Raw genomic sequence first — 26,560 nt, 5'->3', positions numbered from 1 at the left:
TCCCAAAGAATAACCTTTCTGGGTGCAGAGCTGGACACCTCAAAACAAATGGCATTCCTAACTGCAGAAAAGAAAGAGCAACTACCTCTCTACTTCTTGGCATTAACAAAGCAGAACCATCTAACTGCAAGAAAAGTACTGCAAGCCCTAGGCTTCATGGCATCCTGCATAATTCTGGTCCCTCATGCCAGACTGCATATGAGAAAGCTACAGTGGTACCTAAAGAATTTGTGGTCCCAACACAAGCACAGCCTAGAAACCCAAATTCCAATAATCCCATGCCTGAAGCAAGAGTTCCTGTGGTGGGCTCAGGCCTGTCAATCAAACACAGGATTACCCTTCTGCAACAGCCAACCAAGACAAACCATCACGACAGATGCCTCAGACCTCGGTTGGGGGGCACACATGCTGGGCAAGTGCATACAAGGCTTATGGACTCAAGACCAGCTGCGCCTACACATAAATCTAAAGGAAATGCTGGCAGTAAAATTGGCAATCCAGTCATTCAGACCATTTCTCCAAGAAGGTCAGTTGATAAGGACAGACAACACCACAGTTATGTGGTACATCAACAAACAGGGAGGCACACATTCATATCCTCTATGCCGGCTGGCACTGGACCTATGGGATGTGGCTCTGAGCTACAACATTCAGTTACAAGCAATTTTTGTACCGGGAAAAGAAAACACTCTAGCAGACATATTAAGCAGAACTACCACAGATGCCCACGAATGGATGCTGCATCCGGAAATCTTCAAAGCCATCACAAGAGAATGGGGATTACCACAAATAGACTTGTTTGCATCCCCACTCAATCACCAGCTAAAGAAATTCTGCACAAGGACGTACCACCCACTTGCTTGGAAGGTGGACTCCCTATCTTTCAGTTGGAAAAACCTGACAGCATAAGCATTCCCACCACTTCCTTTGATGCACAAGGTGCTTCTGAAAATCAAAGAGGAACGTCCAAGGATCATTCTGATAGCTCCAGACTGGCCAAGACAACATTGGTATCCATTGCTGAGGAGCATGTCTCGGGAACAAATATGGACACTACCCCTGATCCCATTACTGTTAACACAGAACAACTACAACATACTGCATCCAAACCTGAAAACTCTGCAGCTAACTGCCTGGAACATTACATGACAGCAATTAACCCAAATTTATCCCAAAGGGTTAAAGACATAATCCTGGAGGCTCGTAGACCTTCAACAAGAAAGAATTATGCAGCAAAATGGAAAAGATATCTCATTTGGAGTACTGCAAAGGGAGAAGATGTGACACTAGTAAACATAGCCAACATCCTGGAGTACTTGGCAGAGCTCTTCCATTCAGGCCTGTCCTATTCTTCCATCAAGATACATGCATCAGCTATTTCAGCAGAATACAGCTTGGATCCTCCTGTCTTCTCTCACCCTCTGCTCAGACAATTCCTGAGAGGAATTAAAAATGTAAAACCTCCCAGGAAACCACCATTGCCAGCATGGGACCTGAACTTTGTGCTAGAAAAATTGACACTTCTCCCTTTGCAACCAGCAGCAACAGCAGAATTACAATACTTATCCTGGAAAACTGCTTTCCTGCTGGCAATAACTTCAGCAAGAAGGGTCTCTGAACTACAGGCATTAATGGCAGTGCAACCCTTCCTGATCTTCCATCAAGATAGAGTGTCCATGAGAACAAATCCTACATTTATGCCTAAGGTGGTATCCAGAGTGTCATTAAATCAGGCTATCCACCTTCCTACATTCTACCCAAACCCACAGAACAGGGGAGAAAGACTCTTGCATACCTTGGATGTGCATAGACAATTACGCTACTACCTGGACAGGACCAAGTCCAATAGAAAAACTGACCAGCTTCTGGTAGCATATGCCACAGGAAAGGAAGGAAAGCCAATTACAAAACAGACACTCTCCAAATGGATAGGGAATTGCATTAGATTTTGTTACTCCTACCATGGAAAGGCAACTCCAGAGAACATCAGGCCTCACTCCACAAGGGCTACAGCCACTACCACAGCTTTCTTACGAGGAGTGGCTACCAAGGACATTATAGAGGCTGTTACTTGGACCTCCGTGCATACATTTGCCAAGCATTACAATTTACCTTTATACTCTAGATCCCGAGCAGGTTTTGCCACTGCTGTTTTGCAAGGGATCCTAGCTACACCATAATTTCTACTCTTTTCCTCCTCCCCTTGTTTAGCTATGGTATTCTACCCATTTGTAAGGACTGCAGATGCATCCTTGAAGGACATAGTACAGTTTTGTACCTACCATAAATGTAGATGTCCGATAGGAATGCATCTGCAGTCAGGATTACCCACCCACCTTCCCCTCCTAGGGTATTTGCCATCCTTCAGCTAGCTTGGGGGGGATCTATTATGGTGTATTTGTTTGTATATATGTACATACATGCTTATTTTATGTGTTTGATCTTTATTATTTGGAAACATTGGCATTTATCCAAATTTAGCCATCCAAGAGGGCACCTAGCATCTGGGGCAAGAAACACTGAGGAAAATGGCGTCGGCTGATGCCTTTATACCCGAAAAACTGCAGCGATGACGTCGGGTGAAATGCGACACCAGCCGAAGCCGGACCCAGACTTTGGAATCCGGCCGACCGAAGGGCTGCCTGACGACAGGACAACCCATTTGTAAGGACTGCAGATGCATTCCTATCGGACATCTACATTTATGGTAGGTACAAAACTGTACTTTTTTGTGCCTCTGCCCTGTGATTTTGTGGCAGGTTTGGCATGCCTCTCATTTTTGGAAGGGTGTGAACGTGGAACCTGTAGCCTCTGTCTATAATGTCCAGAATCCATTTGTCTTTTGTTACAATATGCTAATTTTTAGAGAATAATGTCAATTTTCCACCCAAAGGTGCTGCCATTAAAGCTTTGCTTGGCAGGAGTAGGGGGAAGTCATTGTGTCTGTTTTCTAAAAGACTGTGATTCATAGGTTCATAGGTTAGTACTAGGCTATCAGCCCTAGGGCCTATACAAGCCTAGCCATAACAATTCCCTGAATATTTCTTCCCACATTATTTACTTTCCTGGACCCCTGTCTAGCAGGGCAACTGACGTGATCCCTGGGGTGAATTTCCTTTCTCCCATCCAATTGTCAAGGTTCCTCTTGAAGAGGTCCAAAGAGGCACTCTGCTTGACATGTATGGGCAATCTATTCCAGAGTCTGGGGAGTCTCTGGGTCAGGAACCTATCCCTCCAACATGTTTTTTTTATTGTGATGACAAGGTTTAGATCCCTGGAGCGTGTAGCTCTGAGGGATTGGGATTTCTTTAAGTGTAGCATGTCCAACAGCTCTGGGTTTGACATGGCCTTGTATGTTAAGCAGAGATCGCCTCTGAGTAGACGATATGCGACAAAGTATAGCTGAAGTTTTTTAAGGCGGTCAGCATAGGGCATCTGCTTTAGGCCTGTGATTCTTTTAGTGAGGTATTTCTGAGGCCTTTCCAGTTGTTGCAGATGTCTTGAGAGGTACATACCAAATGGGGCATTGTATTCTATAATGGGGTTGGTGCTTGCCACTGTCTGGCTCTGAAGGATCCTTGAGGTTGCCCTCTGCCCCTTGGGCACCTGTATCTGCCCCTTTGAGGTCTGTCCGTGGCTGGAAAGGACCAATTTTTTGAAGGCCAGTTTCTGCTGAAACATGGAGGCTGTACCTGCAGGAAATCTTTCACTGTTTGCATTGATTTCGCTTTTTCCTCCATTTTCTTTAGCACCTCCCTCAGCTTTAACACCAACAATACATATTTTTGAAGAGGAGCATCTAATAATTTAGCTTTGACATGATCTGGTAAGGTTTGCTCTTTTGAGACAAGCATGCCTACGTATAACAGACCCCGTAACAGCAGCTCTACATGAGGCCTCCAAAGCATCAAAACCACACTGCAAGGTATGTTTACCCACTTGCTCTGCACCATGCAACAAATCCTGCAACTCTTAAATCTGGTTGTTCTGGTTGTGTTATCTTGCTTTTCAGCTGAGATATCAAAAACTGTTGATACTTTAACATATGGAACTGACAGTTTAATGCCCTCATGGTTAAAGTGGCCGAGGTGTACACCTTTTTCCCCTCACCTTTCTAAAGCTCTGGAATCACTCTCTGAAGGTAATGGATTTTTAGCAGTAGAGGCCTTAATTCCCTTGGGACCCTGTGAAATTGTTTCTGGGTCAGCAGTATGTCTTTTATATAGGAACTGGTGAGAATCAGGAACCCGGTAATACCGGTCTGGTTTAACAGGAGCTGGTGGCAAAGAATCAGGATTAAGGCTGGCTTCTGTGTACACATCATCCAAAATATCTAAAACAGGAGGGATAGCCAGAGGCCTATGCTGGGGGAGCAGAAGAAATTCCCTGAGCCTTTTCTTGGAATCTGAATAATCTTGGCCTTCCCAGTGAAAGTGTTCCCTCAATGTATGCAGGGTTTCCCCAAAAGAGAAGTCCTCGGGGGGGAGACCGAGGGAATAGACTCCTCTGCATCAGAGTCTTGGAATGGAGAATAGGCATAATCCTGGTCCTCAGATAGTTCTGAGGTAATAGAAGCTTGATCTGAGGAAGGGTAGTCTTCCTCTAATCTGGGCCTTTTGTAAGAGGGGGGATGAGAACCCCTGATAAGAGTAATCAAATCCTGAGCCATTTTAAGCATCTGTTTTTTAGGCATGGTGCCTTGAGAGGGGGTCTGAGGAACCTGTTTTTTGGGTTTTATGGCTGCTTTAGATTTAGTGAAGGCTTTAATAGAGAAGGAGGAAGGCCTAAAGACCCCTTGAGAAATGGTAGGCCTGTCTAAATTCTGAGTTTCCCTGCCAGGAGTGGCGTCGGGATCTGTAGTAGGAATGGGGGCCGAGGAGCCTGCGACCTCTGGCACTGAAGACACCGGTAATGTATTGTCATCGGTACTCAGGAGCTGCGTAGGCACCTCGCTGAGTACCGGAGAACTGGTAGTCGGCCTTAGCATGGTTTCAGTAGGTGGTGCGGACCTCGTATGTCGGTCCTTATCTTTGCGTTTTTTGCTCAAAACTGGAGTCGGAGTATCCGACGACATAATATAATTAAATTTTTTGCCAAAAAAGTGAAGGGCGAACTCCGCCCGACACTTAATAGTGCGCTTATTGAATCTAGCACAAAAACGGCAGGCCGAGACGTCGTGGTCTGGGGCCTATGCAAGGTATACAGAAAGAGTGGAAATCCTTATGCGGTATTTGCTTCCCACATGAAATGCAATTATTAACTTTGTCTGACATCGGTCTGAGGCAAGAAAAGTTTCCCCAACGGGGTACTTAGCTTTCAAGAAGACTTAGACTGAAATACTTTCGTAAATCTCAGGAGCTGGCCGACCGGCACTTGCAAACTGCTTTTGTTTCGGGCACCGCGCGGCAAGAAAGACTGGGGGCACCTGACATCTGGGCAAGAAAAACTGAAGAAAATGGCGTCGGCTGCCTCTTTTATACCCCTGACACACTGACGTCAGGGAAGAAGCGACGACAACAGACGCCGGACCTAGACTTTGGAATTCGGCCGACCGAGGACCCGCCTGACGGCAGGATAACCCATCTGTTATGACTGCAGCTGTATGCACGATGAACATCCTGCTTTTGAGCCTCTGCCCACCGATTTGAAGGTAGGTCTGGCCAACCGTTTGGGGTTGGTCAGGAGTGGAAGTGGAATCTTGGGAAACTATTTAAAACCAATTTGTTTTGGGTAAAGAGTTCCCAGTTTTTTGCATGCAAGGCGATCATTCCCCCTAAAGGAACAGTCAGTTGAGCAGGGCTTGGAAGGTTTAAGGTTAAGTCATTGTGACAGTTTACCATGGGGGGGGGGTCGTCTTACTACTTCCAGCTTTGGAAGTGGGAGCCCCCTACTGCTTAGGCCTGTGAGTACCTTGAGACTGAAGCCTTGGTGGTCTGCTGGTCCTAGGTTTGGACTGAAGACCTGGAAGAGACAGGAAAGGACCAATTCTTAGAAGGCCAGTGCCTACCAAATCTGGGAGTCTGTACTTGCTGGAAATCTTTAACAGTTTGCATAGATTTAGCCAGTTTGCATAGATTTAGCTTTTTCCTCCATCTTTTTAAGTACTACTTCTGCTCTGTTGCCAAACAGGCGGTCTTGGTTTAAGGGAGCATCCAGAAATTTAGCTTCATAATGATCTGGCAAAGCTTGCTCTTTAAGCCAAGCATGCCTTCTAAGTACAGACTCAGTGACAGCAGCCCTGCAAGATGCCTCTAAGGAATCAAAACCAACTTGTTCAGCAGAATGCATTAAATCCCGTTAATTCCTTATTTTCAGCACAGTCAGGAATCAACATCATTTTCTGTTTAAGTAATGCAATAACATGCTGCTGATACTTTGAAACTGGCAGTTTAAGGCCCTAATGGCCAAAGGAGCATAAGTAATTACCTTCTTACCCCATCTGTCCAGGGCCCTGGAATCTCTTATTAGTGGGGGTAGGGTTTTTGGCAGTAGCAGCCTTAATGCCTCTGGGTCCCTGTGAAATGGTCTCTGGATCCGCAGTATGATTCTTTAAGAGGAACTTGTGAGGGTCATGTACTCTAATACCCGTCAGGTTTTCTGGGAGCCGGAGGTGAAGGGTCTGGGGCCAGGCTAGATTCCAAGAAGGCATCATCTACAACGTCCAGTACAGGAGGGATAGCTAAAGGCCTGAGTTGAGGTAGGAGTAAGAATTCCCTAAGCCTCCTTTGGAGTCAGAATAATCCTGGCTTTCTCAGCGGAAATGCTCCCCAAGAGTATGCAAAGTTTCACCAAAACAGAAATCTTCTAGAGGGGAAGCAGAGGGAATGGAGTCCTCTGCATCAGAATCCTCATAGGTAGATAAGGGCAAATACTGGTCATCAGAAGAAACAGAAATGTCAGAATCCTGATCAGAAGAATCAGAAGGAAAATCAGTTCTAGGTCTCTTAGAGGGAGAAGGGTGGCTTCCCTGATTAGATTAATAAGGTCTTCAGCCATTCTTATTTGTTTTTTAGGCATAGGGGCCTGACCATGCGGTCTGGGCGTCAGTTTTCTTGGCATGGATCGAGTTTTAGGCCTTGAAGAAGACGACGACGCCGGTTTGATATGCAAGTCAGTAGGCCTGAATTCACCCTCAGAAGCTGGTGCCTGCACAGCGGCTCCGGATCCATCCAAGGTAGAGACATCTGCAAGTTCCATAGTCGAAGAAGCATCACGCAGCATACCGGACTCCGAATGGGTCTCTCTAGAGGCCTGCGAATCTGAAGTAGCAGGTATCAGGGGTTGCGAAAGCGCCTCACTGAGTACCGGCGAACTGGCGACTAGCTTAACGGAAGAGTCATCGGCAGCTTTGGACCTATGCAGTTTGTCTCTGTCTTTATTTTTACGGGTTTTTTTCGGAATATCGGTAGTCTGATGGCTTAAAGCCATTTCTGGATAATTGAACAGAGTACCCAAATAGCTAGATGCGAAAATGAACAGACGAATAGTTCGAGGACTAAATAAGGCACAAAACCGACAGCGAGGGACGTCATGGTCTGGACCTAATCAAGGAATGCAGAACGAATGAAAATCTTTGAGGTATTTGCTTTCCACAAGTAATACAATTGTTAACATTTACTGACATCGGTTTAGGGCAAGAAAAAGGATCCCCAATGGGGTACTTAGCTTTTTTTTTGAAGACTTCGGTTCTGAAACTTGAAAATGAAAATTTCAGGAGTCGGCCGACCAGCACTTGCGAACTGCTTCTGCTTCGGGCACCGCGCGGCAAGAAAGGCTGATGTAATGGCGTCGGCTGCATGTTTTATACCCCTGACGACCTGACGTCATGGAAGAAGGGACAGCAACCGATGCAGGACCCAAGACTTTGTTAATCAGGTCGACTGAGGGCAACCTGCCAGCAGATTACCCAAATGCAATGACTGCAACAGTGAAACACGAAGAACATCAATGTGGTTTATTATTACCCAATTTGGAGAGAGATCTTAAAGATACATGGTTAAGGGTCATTTATATAACAAACAGAAGATAATTCAAAGTGAAAAGTGAAGATGATGAAGCAGGGAGGGGAAGTTCAAGAAGAAAGAGTGTGGGATATGAGATGCAGATACACAAGATTATCATCATACAGATTAAATGCGTAAAGTAGCAGAAAATATTCAATGAATTAAACCAACAATAGAACGGAAACAGAAGATTCTGATAATACAGATTACTGCAAGCAGGGGTAGAGAAAACAGGCAAAATAGAATTAGTATTTACTGGAGAACACTGGCAAAGGAGCCAAAGTCTTGGGAGAAAGCAACTAGAGAAGGAAAGGTAAGAGTGGGATGAAGCGAAGAGGATGTTTGGCCTGCAGGGTAGAAACTGACACCCCTTCTGGGGATTGGTAACACGGGCAAGGAGAAGGGGATAACGGAATCATAAGTGAAAATATTTGCTCTGGTGGAGTTTTTAGTTGGAAGTTAAAAATGGGATAATTAATAGGGCTTTTAATATACTGCAAAACTAAAACCACAAAGAGACTAGCTACTCATCTCACACAATCTCAATGAGGTGGCAGCTATCCACCCCCCCATAATGTCTACAAGACAATGTCCCAATGTTTTTGCAAAATCTTGGAGCCTTATAGATGAATGCTGAATCATAGACTGGATCTGGTTGTCTGAGGAAGGTGCAGACTCTGCAAAAACTGCTGTGACCTGGACATTTTAACCTTAAATATGTACATTTGTGATGACATCTACAAGGCACTTTAAAAGACGTCTACTTAAAAGCACAATAAACTAAATGTTTATTATGTTGATCATTAACGCAAGTTAACATTCCCAAATCTACATTTTCTTGTGTGCACGACACTACACACAGCAACAACTGACAATCTTTAATTCTTCTTTAATTTCATAAAATCAAAAGTCTGCAACAAACAAAGATCAGTAAGCAATCATATGAAACAGAGATTCAACTCAAAGCCTACCTGAGTATAGTCACCATTTTTTGGCTGAAAGGCAGTCAAGCCTGCATAGTCTGTCTCCTGAAGATTCTGTCCATTAAAAAGATTTGGATATGCTGCAGTAGTATTTAAACAGTGCCTGTTAAAAATAATTAAAAAATACTTCAAATAAACTGCAAATAAAGATTTATTCATTCTAAACAAAATTCCCCATGCCTTGTCACAACCATTGAGTCTACTTTCTACCCCAACAGTCACCTTAATGTACTCACTAGAATTAAAAGTAGCATCTGCAATTACTTTTTCCATCCCCTCTGCTCAAAATGGAGGTAAGGACAAGCCCAAGTTCCCATCTCAGATAAGCAGTTTTCTTTATACTGCAGTCTTCTCAGCTTTCAATACATATACTTAATGCAACTTCCATCCCAGAAAATAGTAGTATAGTTTACCAAACTGGTAACACAGGTTGGTGTCCAACTCCATGGTGCCAGGAGACTAATACAACAGAAGCAACAAATTAAAAAAAGAACGGTCAACTGAACTGAACGGTGTAACCACAAGCTCTGTACTTTCCCAACATAATAGGAAATGGTTTCTCCCATCCTCCTCTCTTTCTTTTTGTACAATTTTGAGAAATATAGGCAATGCAATGAAAAAAAAAAGCCGTGGTTAAAAAGGCATGACAAAGTTAAAATGAATGTGCTTTTTCTCATTCTTGCATAGGGAAATGACTGGATAAAGGACCTTAGACGGATAAGTTTTAAGAGAAAGCAAGCAAATGAAGAAGAACATTGACTATTATGAAGCTTTTTTTTTTTTTTTTTTAAGTAAATACATGTATACTTCGTAGCAATTCTGCAGCTGGTCTTCACGTTTCCATGGAAACAATCTGATGAAGAGAAACTGGAGACAGTCTGGTGGAAGGGGACTAGCTGATGGGAAAAAAATAAATAGAAACTTGCTAGGACAAGGTCCTCTGAAAGCAATCCGGGGTTTTCCCAACTGTGAGAGCTTTAAAGAAAAAAAAATAGAACTGACGTTTTTTTAATGCAATTGGGATAGTAATATAAACAGGTGCTTTTTTCTTTCTCTCCCTTCTCTCTTTTTGTTCATTCAGTTTTAAGAAATGCAGGCAATGCAATATGAAAAAAAACTGGGGAGGGTGACAGATGAAAGGTCTGGTTGAGAGTGTGTGACTAAAGAAAAAGTACAGTTTTGTACCTACCATAAATGTAGATGTCCGAACTGGATAGCATCTGCAGTCATAACAAGTGGGTTGTCCTGTCGTCAGGCAGCCCTGCAGTCGGCCGGATTCCAAAGTCCGGGTCCGGCTTCGGCTGATGTCGCACTCCACCCGACGTCATCTCTGTTGGTCTTCGGGTATAAAAGCATCAGCCGACGCCATTTTCCTCAGTGTTTCTTGCCCCAGATGCCAGTAGCCCTCTTGCAGGCTAAAATTTGGATAGATGCCAATGTTTCCAAATAGATAGAGGTAAACACAAAAATAAGCATATATGTACTTATATACAAACAAATACACCATGAAAGACTCCCCCCCAACAGCTAGCTATTAGGAGGGTAAACACCCTAGGAGTACCACAGAGGGGAAGGAGGGAGGGTAATCCTGACTGCAGATGCTATCCAGTTCGGACATCTACATTTATGGTAGGTACAAAACTGTACTATGTCCTTCATGGATGCATCTGCAGTCATAACAAGTGGGTAGAATACCATAGCCAACTAGGGGAGGAGGATAAAAGTAGATTATGGTGTGTTTAGGATCCCTTGCAGTACAGCAGTGGCAAACCCTGCTCGGGATCTGGAATATAGAGGCAAATTATAATGCTTGGCAAATGTATGCACGGAGGTCCAAGTAGCCTCAATAATGTCTTTGGTTGCCACTCCTCGTAAGAAGGCTGTGGTAGTGGCTGTTGCCCTTGTAGAATGAGGTCTTATGTTCTTTGGAATTGGTTTTCCATGGAAGGAGTAACAGTATCGTATGCAATTTCCTATCCATTTGGAGATTGTCTGTTTGGAAATAGCTTTTCCTTCCCTTCCTGTTGCATAGGCTACAAAAGTTGGTCAGTCTTTCTGCTATTTTTGTTCTGTCCAAGTAGTAGCGTAGCTGTCTATGTACATCCAAGGTATGCAGTATTCTTTCCCCTCTGTTTTGTGGGTTGGGAAAGAAGGTAGGTAGGTGGATTGCCTGGTTTAAAGATACTCTGGATACCACCTTGGGCATAAATGTAGGATTAGTCCTCATGGACACTCTATCTTGGTGGAAGATTAGGAAGGGTTGCACTGCCATTAAGGCCTGTAGTTCTGAAACCCTCCTTGCTGAAGTAATTGCCAGTAGGAAAGCAGTTTTCCATGACAGGTGTTGTAGGTCTGCTGTTGCTGCTGGTTCAAAGGGTGATAGTGTCAACTTTTCTAGCACAAAGTTTAAATCCCAAGCTGGTAATGGTGGTTTCCTTGGAGGTTTTACATTCTTGATTCCTCTGAGGAACTGCCTGAGCAAAGGGTGCGAAAAACAGGTGGATCAAAGCTGTATTCTGCTGAAATAGCTGATGCATGTATCTTGATGGAGGAGTAGGACAGGCCTGAATGAAGAAGTTCGGTCAGATACTCCAGAATGTTAGGCATATCTATGTTTGACACATCTTTTCCTCTTTCCGTACTCCAAATGACAAACCTTTTCCATTTTCCAGCATAGTTCCTTCTTGTTGAAGGTCTGCGTGCTTCAAGAATAATGTCTTTAACTCTTTGGGAAAGTTCTGGATTAGCTGCTGCTATGTGATGTTCCATGCAGTCAGTTGCAGCGTTTTAGGTTTGGATGTATGATGCTGTAGTTGTTCTGAGTAAACATCAAAGGCATCAGGGGTATTGGCCACATGTTGTTCCGAGACATGCTCTTCAGTAGTGGGTACCAGTGTTGTCTTGGCCAGTTTGGAGCTATCAGGATTATCCTTGGACGCTCTTCCTTGATTTTTAGTAGTACCTTGTGTATCAAAGGAAGAGGTGGGAATGCATATGCTGTTAGGCCTTTCCAGTTGAAGGAGAGTGAGTCCACTTTCCATGCTAGTGGGTGGAATGTCCTTGTGCAGAATTTTTTGAGCTGGTGATTGAGAGGTGATGCGAATAGGTCTATCTGTGGCATTCCCCATTTCTTTGAGATGGTCTTGAAGATGTCCGGGTGCAGCTTCCATTCGTGGGCATCCAAGTGGTTCTGCTTAATATGTCTGCTAGAGTATTGTCTTTCCCGGTACAAATATTGCCTGTAACTGAATGTTGTAGCTGAGTGCCAGGGTCCACAGCTCCAAGGTCATTCTGCATAGGGGTATGAATGAGTGCCTCCCTGTTTGTTGATGTACCACATGACTGTGGTGTTGTCTGTCCTTATCATCAACTGGCCCTCTTTGAGGAATGGTTTGAACTTTTGGATTGCCAGTTTTACTGCCAGCATTTCTTTTAGATTGATGTGCAGGTGAAGTTGATCCTGTGTCCACAATCCTTGCACGCATTTGTCCAGCATGTGGGCCCCCCATCCTAGGTCTGAAGCGTCTGTTGTGATGGTCTGGCTTGGTTGACATCTGCGAAAGGGTAGGCCTTGGTTTGACTGGCATGCCTGAGCCCACCATAGGAACTCCTGTTTTAAGCATGGAATTAGTGGGATTTCTGTTTCTAGACTGTGTTGGGACCATAAATTCTTTAGGTACCACTGTAGTTTCCTCATATGTAGTCTGGCAAATGGGACCAAGATTATGCATGATGCCATGAAGCCCAAGGCCTGCAGAACTTTTCTTGCTGTTAACTTGTTCAGTTTTGTTAGTGCCAAGAAGTAAAGAGGAAGTTCTTTTTGTTTTTCTGTAGTCAGGAATGCCATTTGTTATACTGTGTCCAATTCCGCGCCCAAGAATGTGCTTGTTTGGGATGGTATCAGCCTTGACTTTTGTAAATTGACTGTGTATCCCAGTCCTTGTAGCAAGTAAATGACCCTTTGTAAATCTGTTGTCAGCTTTCTTTTGTTGTCCCCTTGTAGCAGGCAGTCGTCCAGGTATGGGTAAATTTGAATTCCTGTAGTCTGCAATGGGCGATTACTGATGCCAGGCATTTTGTGAATACTCTGGGCTAAGTAGATAAGCCAAAGGGCAATGCTGAGAATTGATAGTGCTCTGATCCTGCAAGAAATCTGAGGTATCTTCTGCAGATTGGTCGAATGGGGACGTGCAGGTATGCCTCCTTGAGATCTAGAGTTACCAGCCAAGACTCCTTGCCCAGCATGGGAAGAAGTTGCTGTAGGGTCAGCATTTTGAATTTTGGGACAATGATGTATGTATTTAAGGTGGACAGGTCGAGAATTGGTCTCCAACTTTTTTCCTTTCTTGGAACTAGGAATAGTCTGGAATAGAACCCCTTTCCTTGTTCTGCTGTTGGCACTCTTTCCACAGCTCTCATGTTTGCTAACACCATTATCTGGTAGAGCCTCTGTTTTTGATTTGGAGGTAGATTTGGCATTCCTCTTTGACTGGTAAAGTGTGGAAGTGAAACCGTAACCTTGATCTATGGTTTGTAAAATCCACTTGTCTTTGTTATGTAGTGCCAGTTCTTTGAAAATAAGGTTAACTTTCCGCCTAGAGGAGCTGCTATTTGTTCCCTGGTAGGCGGAGTTAGGATTAAGTCACTGTGGTTGTGCTGAAGTAGTGGCAGTGGCTGTGTCTGTGCCTCTGTTGTTACCTTGCCACTGTCGTCCTCTGTAGGCACCTCCTCTGGATTGGTTTCTGCCTCTGGAACGTCTATTCCTGCCCTTTGAAATTTTGTGGAGTCAGGAAAGGACCAATTTTGGCAGGCCAGTTCCTGCTAAACCTTGGGGTTGAACCTGCAAGAAATCTTTAACAGTTTGAACAGATTTTGCCTTTTCTTCCATTTTCTTCATAACCTGATGGGCAGGTGTACCAAACAAACTTGTCTTGTCCATAGGAGCATCTAGCAACTTACCTTTAACTTGATCCGATAAAACTTGTTCCTTTAGCCATGCATGCCTTCTTATCACTGTGCCTGTCATGGCTGATCTAAATGAAGCCTCCAGTGCATCATAGCCACATTTTAAGGAATGGTTGCTAACCTGTTGTATGTTATTTACCATCTCTAATACATATTTCTTATCAAGAGATTCATCAGTGGTTAGTTTTTAGTTAACTGATCAAGCATAAACTCTTGGTATTGTATCATGTGAAACTGACAGTTTAAAGCTCTAGCTGAGAGAGTAGCTGAAGTGTAGACCTTTACCCCATCTGTCTAATGACCTTGCTTCCCTTTCAGAAGGAATAGGGTTTTTAGTTGTGGTCGCTGCTACTGCCTTGGGACCCTGGGATATAGTTTCTGGGTCTGCAAGTGGGGCCTTGTAAAGGTGGTGATGAGTATCTGGCACCCTGTAAAATCTGTCTGGTTTGGCAGGGGCTGGGGTAAGAATCTGGAGCGGAGCAAACATCATTGAAAGCATCATCCACCACAGAGAGAACAGGAGGTATAGCTAAGGGCCTGTGCTGTGGGAGGTGCAGAAAGGTCCTAAGTCTTTTCTTGGGGGGGCCCGGGAAATCTTCAGCATGAATTTCTTGGGGAAGGGGCCCCGGGGAGATTCTTTTTGGAACACGGGAATGGTCCTCGCCCCCGGTTTTTCCTTGGGGGGAGGGCCCCGCTGGGGAGTTGGATCCCCTTTAAAAAATTAGTGGCCTAGGCCACCCATTGATGTACAGGTCACGAAAATAACCTCTAGTTCTTTTTACACTAGTGTTCATCTCGTTGGTGGAAGATTTGTTATAAGATGTAGAATGTAAAACTTTCAACATTCTTTCACAGTAGTCATCCTTCTCAAATATGGCCAGGCCACCCCTTTATCAGGTTTTATAACTCTAACATCAGCAAAACGCAAAGCACGTAGAGCTGAAAGTTGTTCCTTGGTGATATTAAATTTATTAACATTATTAGAGTTATTTTTACCTTGTCCAACCATGTGCCTGATATCTAATTCGCAAGACATGTGTTCAAATATTTTGAGTGTCACGTTCAAGGGAGGATTAAAGACACTGGAAAGTCTTAACCTGTTGTCAGAAAGGAAGTCAGTACCATTAAAAAGGAGTTTCAAATTTAATTTTCTGATGTAACATTTAAGATCTAGAAGAACTTTTGCTACATCACATCTCCTCGAAGGTACGAACGTATTCCCTAATGCCAATAATTCTACCAGCTCAGGTTCAAAGTGCAAACTAGAAAAGTTATAAATTAAAAAATCACCTTTTTTGTTTGAAACAATCTTAGGGTGATCAAGGCGTACATCGCTAATACCATAACTAACTATTTCCAATTCCTGTTCCCCTTGTACTGTTTCTGTTTCTGTTTGTTCTTTGGCCCTAAAAAATTACCATGTTCGTTAAAATTATTCGCATTAAATTCAATTAAGGGTCCAGGAGTTTCTGAATTTGTATTAGCTCCTGTGTTATGTCTCTTATTTACATTCCTGTTACTCCTTCTGAGAGGTTGCTCTACCCGTGTGTTTGCCGAAGCATTCAGACCGGTCACCTCCCCTTCTAAGACCCCTTCCTGTGAATACTTGAGATCTTTATTTTTAGATAGAGGCTACTCGAACATTTTGGTTGATGACTTGATAAGTGAAGTTGACCACAAGAGAAAAAGGGGTTTTTATAAACCTCTACTTATGCCAACTCAATGTGCTCCCCTTGAAAGATTGTCATTTACTGAAAAGGAAGTAACTAGCTTGAGTAGCATAGTCGTTGATCCACCCAGGGTAACCCAGTGCAGTTTTATTACAACATTTAATTTGGATTCAGGGTATATAACAGATATTCTTTTTAAGAATTGGGCAGTTATTACTAATAATAGTTATCTACTTGAAAAACTTGGAGCAAAACCACATATTGTTTTCAGGCGAGGTCAAAACATCAAAGACCTATTACAAACCAATACAGTAGAGAATTCCACATTTAGAACTAAAGGTTCTTTCACATGTGGTTTTTGCAAATACTGTATGTACATTAGAACAGGTAGTTACTGTTCAGTTACAAATAGTAACAACAAATATTACATTCATCACAGAATTGATTGCAATACTAAATCCATTATATACATAGCATACTGTGTGTGCTGCCCTGCCTTCTACATCGGTAAAACCGATAGAAGGTTTAAGGACAGAATATATCAGCACTTGTATGCTATTAGAACTGCAAACACTGAGAATGCCCTGGCGAAACATGTTAGTCTTTGCCCTGGTCACTCGTTTTCATTCATGGGTGTTGATCATCTATCTGAATCCTTTAGAGGGGGACCACTTTCTTTGAACCTGGAGGTACGTGAATTATTATGGCAGCTCAAATTGAATGCCTTTAGTACCCCTGGTTTAAATGAAAGTTGCAACATCACACCCTTTTTGAAATTAAAATCATATTTGAGATGACATATTAGAGCTTAGTCAAACTGTATTGTCTATTTGTTTTACTTTTAATCTTTATAATCCAAGCAATTTTCCTTTATATGAAGGATTTGCGTCTTAAATGTTTATTTTTATTTTTAACAGGTGTATATACACACATTTAATACTTAAGTATATACAATAAAGTTTTTGTTTTAATTATTTGATAGTGAATAGTGTCCTGTTTACCATCTTAGGTGAGGTATTTAGAGTTGTAGTTACCATTCTAATTGAAAGTATACAACTGTTTTGTTATGTGTACTATTTAGTGCTTTCCGTGTTATTTACGGTTTGCAGCTCGCAGTTGTTTTAAACAACAGTCTTGTTTAGTCAAATACACTCACAATTTATTTAAACCTATGGTTTTAAAAAATCTCTTACTCCTGTGTTTTAAAAAGTCTTATTGGAAGCATTTAAATATTTTATTATATGATTATATGATTTTATCATGATCCATACATTTATATACTGGACTAATTAATGTAGCACGTTTTACGTGCATCTGTTTTGTTATTTAAAAGCGCTGTCTCGCGCTTTTTATTTATCTCTGAAGAAGCTTCCTGATAAGGGTTGCGAAAACGCTGTATCTTGTGTGCAATAAAGTCAAGCGTTAAGATACGTGTGCCTGGTTCCATCCGTTTGTTGAAGTCCTTTGTTTTTCAATAAATGTAGATGTCCGATAGGTATGCATCCGCAGTCATCACATATGGGTTGTCCTGCCTCAGGCTGCCCTTCGGTCAGCCGGATTCCAAAGTCTGGGTCCGGCGTCGGCTGATGTCGCCCTTTCCCCGATGTCACCGCGCCTGGGGTATAAAAGCGTCAGCAGATGCCATCTTCCTCAGTTTTTCTTGCCCCAGATGCCAGGTGCCCTCTAGGAAGGCTAAATTTGGAAAAATGCAATAAAAAATCCCAACATTTGCAAAAATATATATATATATATATCTAAATATATATATATATATCTAAATATATATATATATATATATATATATATATATATATATACACACACACACATACATATATATATATATAAAAACAAATACACCATAATAGATCCCCCCAGCTAGCTAATAGAGAGGTAAGCACCCTAGGAATACCACAGAGGGGAAGAAGGGAGGGTAAACCTGACTGCAGATGCATACCTATCGGACATCTACATTTACGGTAGGTACAAAACTGTACTATGTCCTTCAAGGATGCATCTGCAGTCATCACATATGGGTAGAATACTATAGCCAATCTGGGGGTGGAGGTACTAGGAAAAGGATGGTGTAGCTAAGATACCCTGCAGGACAGCCGTAGCAAAGCCTGCTCTGGATCTGGAATATAAAGGTAAATTGTAATGCTTGGCAAATGTATGCATGGAGCTCCATGTGGCAGCTTCTAAAATGTCTTTTGTAGCCACCCCTCTTAAGAAGGCTGTGGAGGTGGCTGTGGCTCTCGTAAAATGAGGTCTAATGTTAGCTGGTACAGTCTTTCCATGAAATGAGTAACAAAAGCGGATGCAATTTCCTATCCATTTTGAAATTGTCTGTTTGGAAATTGCTTTTCCTTGAGTACCAGCAGCATATGCTACTAGCAGCTGGTCAGTTTTCCTGAAACCTTTAGTTCTGTCCAGGTAGTAGCGCAACGGTCTGTGAATGTCCAGGGCATGCAACAGTTTCTCCCCTTTGTTTTGTGGATTTGGGAAGAAGGTAGGCAAGTGAATGGCTTGATTCAATGAAACCCTGGATACCACCTTTGGCATAAAAGTAGGATTAGTTCTTAATGAAACTCTGTCCTTGTGAAAAATAATAAATGGCTGAACTGCCATCAGGGCCTGCAGTTCTGAAACCCTTCTTGCTGACGTTATTGCCAGAAGGAAAGCAGTCTTCCATGAAAGGTACTGCAGATCTGCAGATGCTGCTGGTTCAAATGGAGGCAGTGTTAGTTTTTCCAACACGTAGTTAAGGTCCCAAGCAGGTAGAGGTGGTTTCCTAGGAGGTTTGATGTTTTTAATTCCTCTTAGAAACTGTCTTAGGAGAGGATGAGAAAAAACAGGTGGATCAGTATTGTACTCTGCTGAAATTGCTGAAGCATGAATCTTAATAGAAGAGTAAGACAGCCCATTGTGGAACATTTCTGCCAAATATTCCAGGATATGTGCCATGTTCATCACTGTCACATCTAGGCCCTTTGTGGTGTTCCAGATGAGAAATCTTTTCCATTTTGCTGAATATGCCTTCCTTGTGGAAGGGCGGCGAGCTTCCATAATAATATTCTTCACTCTCTGGGATAGCTTATCCTGAGGAGGAGTCAAGGTATTCTCCACGCTGTTAGTTGCAATGTTTTCAGGTTGGAATGAAGAGTTTTGTATCTATGCTGTGTCAGTAGAAGTGGCCATAGAGGTAGGGGCCATGGTTTCTTACGTGACATGCTCCTTAGCAGTGGGTACCAGTGCTGTCTTGGCCAGTCCGGAGCTATCAGAATCACTTTTGGCTGCTCTGCCCTGATCTTCAGTAACACCTTGGTCATTAATGGAATAGGAGGAAATGCATACACTGTCAGATTTCTCCAGCTGAAAGAGAGGGCGTCCACTTTCCACGCTTGTGGGTGGTATGTCCTTGAGCAGAATTTCTTCAGTTGATGGTTGTGGGGGGATGCAAATAGATCTATGTCCGGGCTCCCCCAAGATTGTGTTATCAGTTGAAAAATGTCTGGGTGCAGCATCCATTCGTGTGCATCCATGATATTTCTGCTTAGGCTGTCCGCCAGTGTATTGTCCTTTCCTGGCACAAACTGAGCTTGTAGCTGTATATCGAGGTTCAAGGAAAGATCCATAGATTCATTGCCAGTCTGCAAAGAGGGTAAGAATGGGTACCTCCTTGCTTGTTTATGTACCACATAACTGTGGTGTTGCCTGTCCTTATTAGTAGATGGCCTTGATGCAGAAAAAGTTTGAAGGCCTCGATTGCATGCATCACTGCTAGCATTTCTTTTTGATTTATGTGCATACGTAGCTCCTTTCGTGACCACTGTCCTTGGATACCTCTGCCCTCCATGTGCGCTCCCCAACCTAGGTCTGAAGCGTCTGTTGTAATAGTTTGGGAGGTTTTTGGCTTTGTGAAGGGCAACCCCTCTGTTGGACTGCCTGGCCTGAGCCCACCACAGAAATTCCTTGTGAAGGCATGGAATGAGTGGGATTAAAGTTTCTAAACTGTGACTGTGCTGAGTCCATAAACTCCTTAGGTACCACTGTAGCTTTCTCATATGTAGCCTTGCTTGTGGAATCAAAAGAATACAGGATGCCATGTAACCCAGGGCCTGCAGGATTTTCCTTGCAGTCAGCTGGGTTTGTCTTGTCAAATTCTTGAAGTAATCCAGTAGTTGACTGTTTTTCTTCTGTGAGATAAGCCATTTGGGTGGTTGTATCTAGATCCGCACCCAGAAAGGTTATTCTTTGGGATGGAACAAGTCTTGATTTGTGCATGTTGACTGTATATCCCAAGGCCTGTAGAAGATTGATGGCATAATTTAAGTCCTTTATCAAAGTTTGTTGGTTGTTCGCTTGTATAAGGCAGTAGTCCAGATATGGGTAGATTTGAATCCCCTGGAGTCTGCAGTGTGCTATTACTGATGCCAGGCATTTCGTGAATACTCTAGGCGCAGTAGATAAGCCAAAGGGCAATGCTGAGAATTGAGAATGCTCTGACCCTGCAAGAAATCTGAGGTATCTTCTGCAACTTTGTCTGATAGGGACATGCAGGTATGCCTCCTTGAGGTCTAGAGTAACCAGCCAAGACCCCTTGCCCAGCACGGGAAGGAGTTGCTGTAGAGTCAGCATTTTGAATTTTGGCACAATGAGATAAGTATTCAGTACGGACAAGTCGAGAATTGGTCTCCATTGATGCTCTTTTCTTGGAACAAGGAATAGCCTGGAGTAAAATCCTTGGCCTTGTTCTGAAATAGGAACTTTTTCTATGGCTTTCATTTGTAGTAAATTTGAGATTTGTTTCAAGGCCTCTGCCCTTTGATTTGGTGGCAGACCTGGCATGCCTTTTCTTTTTGGCAATGTGTGGAAATGGAACCTGTATCCATTGTCTATTATTTGGAGTGTCCATTTGTCTCCTGTAATGTGACAATTTCTTGAGAATAAAGAAAGCTTTCCGCCCAAAGGTGCTTCTAATTGAGCCCTGGTTGGCGGAGTCCAAGCAAAGTCATTGAGTTTGTCCTTGTGCAGCAGTTGCAGGTCCTGAACTGCCTGTCTGGATTGGAGGTTGCCATTGACGGCCTCTGTAGGAGCCCCTAGCTTGCCCTCTACCTCTGGCACGCCTGTTCCTGCCCCTTTGAAATCTTTCTGTGTCCGGAAAGGACCAATTCTTGGAAGGCCAGTTTCTGCTGAATCTAGGCGGTTGGACTTGAAGAAAATCCTTAACGGTTTGTACAGATTTTGCCTTTTCCTCAAATTTCTTTAGGACGTCATGAGCAGTGGAACCAAATAACTTTTGCTTTTCCAGTGGAGCATCCAAAAGCTTAGCTTTAACATGTTCTGGCAGAGATTGCTCCTTCAGCCAAGCATGCCTGCGTATGACACCACCTGTCATTGCTGACCTACATGAAGCTTCCAATGCATCATAACCACACTGCAAGAAGTGGTTGCTAACCTGCTGGGAGTTATGTACCAGATCCTGAAGGGATTTACGGTCAAGGGGTTCAGAAGACGACAATTTCTTATGCATTTCTTCTAACAAACACTCTTGATACTGTATTATGTGAAATTGACAATTTAGTGCCCTCATAGCAAGAGTGGCAGAAGTATACACTTTTTTACCCCATCTCTCTAATGCCCTGGACTCCTTTGCAGAGGGGAGTGGGTTTTTAGTAGTAACAGCTGCAACCCCTTTAGGGCCCTGTGAAATAGTTTCAGGATCAGCAGGGTGGGCCTTATAAAGAAAATAATGTGTGTCCGGGACCCTGTAATACCCATCGGGCTTAACAGGGGCCAGAGGCAGAGTGTCAGGAGTCATACTAGAGTCAGAATATACATCAATCACATTTAAGACAGAAGGAATAGCCAAAAGTCTATGCTGAGGTAAATGAAGGAAAGTTCTTAGTCTTTTCCTGGAATCAGAATATTCCTGGCCCTGCCATTTGAAATGCTCTCTCATAGTGTGAAGGGTCTCCCCAAAGGAAAGCTCTTCAGGAGGGGAGGCCGAGGGAATAGATTCCTCTGCATCTGAATCCTCGTAGGCCGAATAAGCCTCCTCCTGGTAGTCTGAGTGATCCGAGCCAACAGAGGCCTCCTCTGAGGAAAGGGGATCAGGAGAATCCATCCTGGGCCTTTTGTCTAGAGGGGGTTGGGAGCCCCTGTCCGGATGAGGCCGAGAGCCCCTAATTAAGGAGATAAGGTCCTCTGCTAAGGTTAGAATCTGTGTACTAGAAGAAGGACCCTGAGGAATAACTCTGGGAGGCATGGCTTTAGTGTGTTTTGCAGCTTTAGCCCTGGTGAAGGCCTTAATAGACATGGATGCAGGAGGCCTGGCTGCACCACGTGCTGGTGTAGCTTTGTCTAAAGGTATGGTGTCGGAGGGTTCCAGTACACCAGTTTCGGAAGGCAATTCTGTAACCAACTCGGTAGTAGCCTTCGGGGCTGAGGCTGTCGGTTGTATTATTTCAGGGTTCGGAAGTTCCAAGGACTCTGTATCAGCTGAGACCGAGACACTCGCGGTAGGCCTAGCCGCGGTTTCAGCCGAAACCGCGGTCCGCGTGTGTCTGTCCTTGTCTTTTCGTTTTTTAATTAAATGTGATGTCAGGGTTTCCGACGGCATTTTGTAAGCAAAATTATCCCCAAAAAACTCTTCTGCGAACTCCGACCGACGTCTAAGAGTGCGTCGGTTGAAGGAAGCGCAGGCTGAACAGGCCGAGACGTCGTGGTCTGGGCCTAAGCAGAGAAGACAATAAGAGTGGAAATCCTTATGAGGTATTTGTTTCCCACAAGTTAAACAATTATTAACTTTTTCTGACATCGGCTGAGGCAAGAAAGAGTCCCCAACGGGGTACTTATCTTTTGAAGTCTTCGGATAGCGAATTTACAGGAGCTGGCCGACCGGCACTTGCGAACTGCTTCTGCTTCGGGCACCACGCGGCAAGAAAGACTGGGGAAGATGGCGTCGGCTGACGCTTTAAACCCCAGGCGCGGTGACGTTGGGGAAAGGGCGACATCAGCCGACGCCAGACCCAGACTTTGGAATCCGGCCGACCGAAGGGCTGCCTGAGGCAGGACAACCCCAGATGTGATGACTGCAGATGCATCCTTGAAGGACATCATGTGAATTCAGTACTAGGCGTTCAGAGTGAATTTACATATTTATTATTCTCAAAGACAGAAACACTGGGCTAGGCTAGACAGAATTTATCTCTCACAAGAACAATGTGCATTTGATTGAAGGTCTTGAAATGCACCCAATAACTATTTCAGATGATGCGCAAATAATGACTAAAATAAAAGCACAAGGTAATGAAATGAGAGAGACTGGCGCCTTCCCACCAATTGGCTGAAAAGAAGAATTTAAGGAAAAGGTTTTGGAATTAATTCAGGAGTTACTAGAGAAGAGAAGATAGAAATTTCTTCTGAAAATATAGGCAGAGACTGGGACAAAATTATAGTGCAATTCAAAACTAGGGTGGAAATAAAGAAATGGGAGATATGGTTAAGAAGTAACAATAATTATTTAGTGGGACTTACAAATGTTAAAATATTGCAAAATAGGGGGAATCTCTCAGAACAAGAAAAGGTGCAAATGTAGAACGTTAAACAGAAAATAAGGGATCAACTTGAAAATATGCACGAGTTCAGGAAGACTGCTGTTACGTAACTGTTTTTTTTACAATAATTCTAGATCACAAAAAATGTTAGCACAACACAGGCAACAGAAAGCGTACAGGGCTGTCACCAGGTTTAGGGAGCCTATAACAAGGAAGATAACAAGAAATCCTGTAGAAGTACTGGAGATATTTCAGAAATTTTAAGAATGTTTGTATAAAGCAGACAAATTATGGAAATCAAGAAAAGGTACAAATGGAAATGTTGATGGAAGAATCAAATACGCCAATGTTAGAGGTAGGTGAGGCTCAATTAATAACAGAATAGGAAGAGATTAGATAAAAATGGCCATGTATAACCAAACTACAGGAAAGTAACCAGGAATAAATGGTATTCCTGTGGAAGTTTGGAAGCTAGGAGGGAAAAAACTGATGAAGATCTGGAAGGTTTTGTTTAACAGTATTTTAAGAGGAGAGAAGTACAAGCATTCTGGAAGAAGGCTGTGGCAACGGTAATACCTAAAGAAGGTAAAGCTCCATTGGATCCAGCTTCATACAGGCCCATTTCAATACTAAACTATGACTATAAAGTGTTTATATTTATAATGGCTAAAAGAATCACAAAGTGATTCCAAAATTGATAGATATGAATCACTAAGATTTTGTGGAGGACAGGCGTAAACATCTGACAATCTTAACAGAACACTGACGATCCAGAGGGAAGTCGAATGTAAAAAAATACCACTGTTAGTGGTATTTCAGATCTTCTTGGGATAAAAAAATTAATGAAGCTAAAACAAAGGCAATAGCAGTAAATTATGTACCCAGAAGAACTGATCCAACAATATCTATATTTATGGGGACATGATAAAATTAAGTATTTAGAAGTATGGATTAGAAATTACTCTGTTGTGGCAGCTAAGGCTATGTGGGAAGAAACTATACAGAAGATGATACAAAAATTGAGAAACTGGAAGCTTTGTTATATGGATATGGAAACTAAAATCCAAGTAAATAAAATGTTTTTAGCCTCTCTAGTCTTATGCACAGGTCAGGCATATTTTATCAACCAGAGAAGAAGCTGTGGATAACAAAAAAAAGGGGGGGGGGGGTGAAGGATTCTATCTGGGAAAGGAAGACAAGGGTTAAGTGGGATAAAACTGATCCTTCCAATAGAACAAGGCGGACTAAGATTACACAAGTTGAGAGGGTACTTTACAGCAACACAGTTAAGGCTCTTCTACATAGCACAAGCAGGAAACTACAATTCAAAGTGGAAAAGGATGATTATACGAGGGCAAGCTCAAGAAACAAGGAGAGATTAGGATTTTGGATGCAGACTCTTAAGGAGAACAAAAATCATACAGAGTATTATATTCATAAAACAGCAGGGAGTATTCTAAGAACTAAAACCAGCATGAAAATGGAGAAAATAGATTCTGTCAATAGGGATGATTGTGGTTTGGGGATATGGATAATAGGCAAGAGGGGGCTGGAATTTATTGGAGAAAACTGGCAAAGGAACCAGGTATTGGGAGCAAATAACTAGAAAGGAAAAGGTTATAGAATGGGAAGAGGCCAATAATTTATTTGGACTGCAGGTTAGAGACTGCCTTGCCTATCAAGGACTGATATCAGAGTAAAGAGAAAGAAATAGGGGGGTCCTAAATGAAAGACCAACACTTATACTTGCCTCTTTTTAATAGAATATAGAACAAAAGCTGCCATTAAAAAAGGAATAATTAGTAGAGCATATAAAATATTGCATGATAATTATAAAAATCAAATCAGAGGGCTTAGAAAGAATTGGGAAGAGAAACTGGATAAGCAATTAAAGAGACAATGGGGGGATTTATGTACATCTCCCAAATAAGCAACAAAGTCCAGAAGATTTAGGATCTTTGCCTGGAAGTGTATACATAGGTATTTTTATACCTCAAGCAGACTCCAAAGATTTTTTTTCTCAGGTGGATAGCAAATGTTGTAGCTGTGACAGTTAAGAAAAAGGTGGCTGGGAACATATTTCTGGGAATGTAATGAGCTGGCTGACGTTAGTGATTCAGAAAAAAAAAAAAAAAAAAAAAACAAAGGCTAAAAAACATTGAAGGCTACCAAACATATATACATGACTTTAGTGATTCCCTGTGGACCGCTCTGTCAGAGATGCTGGGCGAGCAGACTGGATTGACTGGGGAGATGACATTTTGAGCTATGATGCAGTCGGAATTGCCTAGACATAGTAAATCCTTGCTGAGTCTAATTATGGTGGCTCCCAAAAAAGCAGTTACTAGAAAATGGAAATCAAAGTCTAGACCAACTTTACTAGAAGTAGTGAATATAGTAACAGAAATAAAACAACTAGAACTGGAATCTTTAGAAAAGGGAAGGAGCAACTACATAGGAAACAATGGGAATTGTGGGAACAATATATGCAAAGAAACTATGTTTAACAGGCAGGATTTGAACGAGCAATATAATGCTTAACACGGACAATGACTGGTTAAATTATAAGTGATGTATAATGTTAGCAATTACAGTTGTTTCAATGGTGTCTGTGATGTTTAATAATGTTTGCAACTACAATGGTGTCAGTGTTTGTTTTTCAATGTATATAAATGTAAGATTGTCTGTCATACGTGATAATTTAATAAAGATGTTTACTAAAAAAATATAATGGGAAATGATGCCAGAAAAATTTTCCAGTAGTATTCACAACTTCAGATTATGGATGAGAATGCAAAACTCAAAAATGTCCCTTTATCAATAGAAAATGTACATAAACTTGCCTATAAACTTTGTCACTAAGTGATAAAAATTACCCTGTCAAAGCCTCATCATGTAGTGAAAAAAGATTAGTTGCGTAAAATCTTACCTTAACCATAGATGTCCTTCTCTTCCATGTTGCAGCATTCTTACTGTGGGATTTCCTGTCTCAGGTGACCCGACATTGGCTCCTGTACAAAACCTTAAGCTTGGTTGCTGTAGGTGTGTGGGACGTCACACATAGGGCCATAAATCAGGGACCTTAATTGTGATGTCTGCATGCACAGACCTCAGAATGTGAAGACCAGGCAGATGGTCTTAAGAGAGGAATAAGTGATTGTCAGCTAGAAGAGTCAAGCTGCTCTTGGCTAAGGGTAGAGCTAAGTCTAATGTAATGCAGGGAGAAGGTGGGAGGGATGGAATACTGCAACATGGAAGAGAAGGACATCTGTGGTTATGGTAAGATTTTACACAACTATTTATGTCCTTCTATTCCTAGGTTGCAGTATTCTTACTGTGGGAGAGTACCACAGCTAGTTAGAGGTAAGGGTGGCAGTAGA

The 26,560-nt window shown here is 42.6% G+C and overlaps 1 protein-coding gene across 1 annotated transcript in view; it reads right to left on the bottom strand.

Annotated features, from left to right (window-relative positions):
- Positions 1 to 26,560, bottom strand: part of SBNO2 (strawberry notch homolog 2) — a 2,660,605-nt gene that overhangs the window by 2,219,192 nt on the left and 414,853 nt on the right. The window contains exon 4 of the mRNA XM_044053813.1: positions 8,975 to 9,089. Coding sequence (XP_043909748.1) covers positions 8,975 to 9,089 — 115 coding nt within the window. The remainder of the gene's footprint in view (positions 1 to 8,974; positions 9,090 to 26,560) is intronic.

Source organism: Protopterus annectens, chromosome 13.part0 (genome assembly GCF_019279795.1).
Source record: "Protopterus annectens isolate FY-2018-M chromosome 13.part0, PAN1.0, whole genome shotgun sequence".
NCBI lineage: Eukaryota > Metazoa > Chordata > Ceratodontiformes > Protopteridae > Protopterus > Protopterus annectens.
The sequence above is the reverse complement of the archived record's forward strand: the minus strand, read 5'-3'. Positions and strand labels throughout refer to the sequence as shown.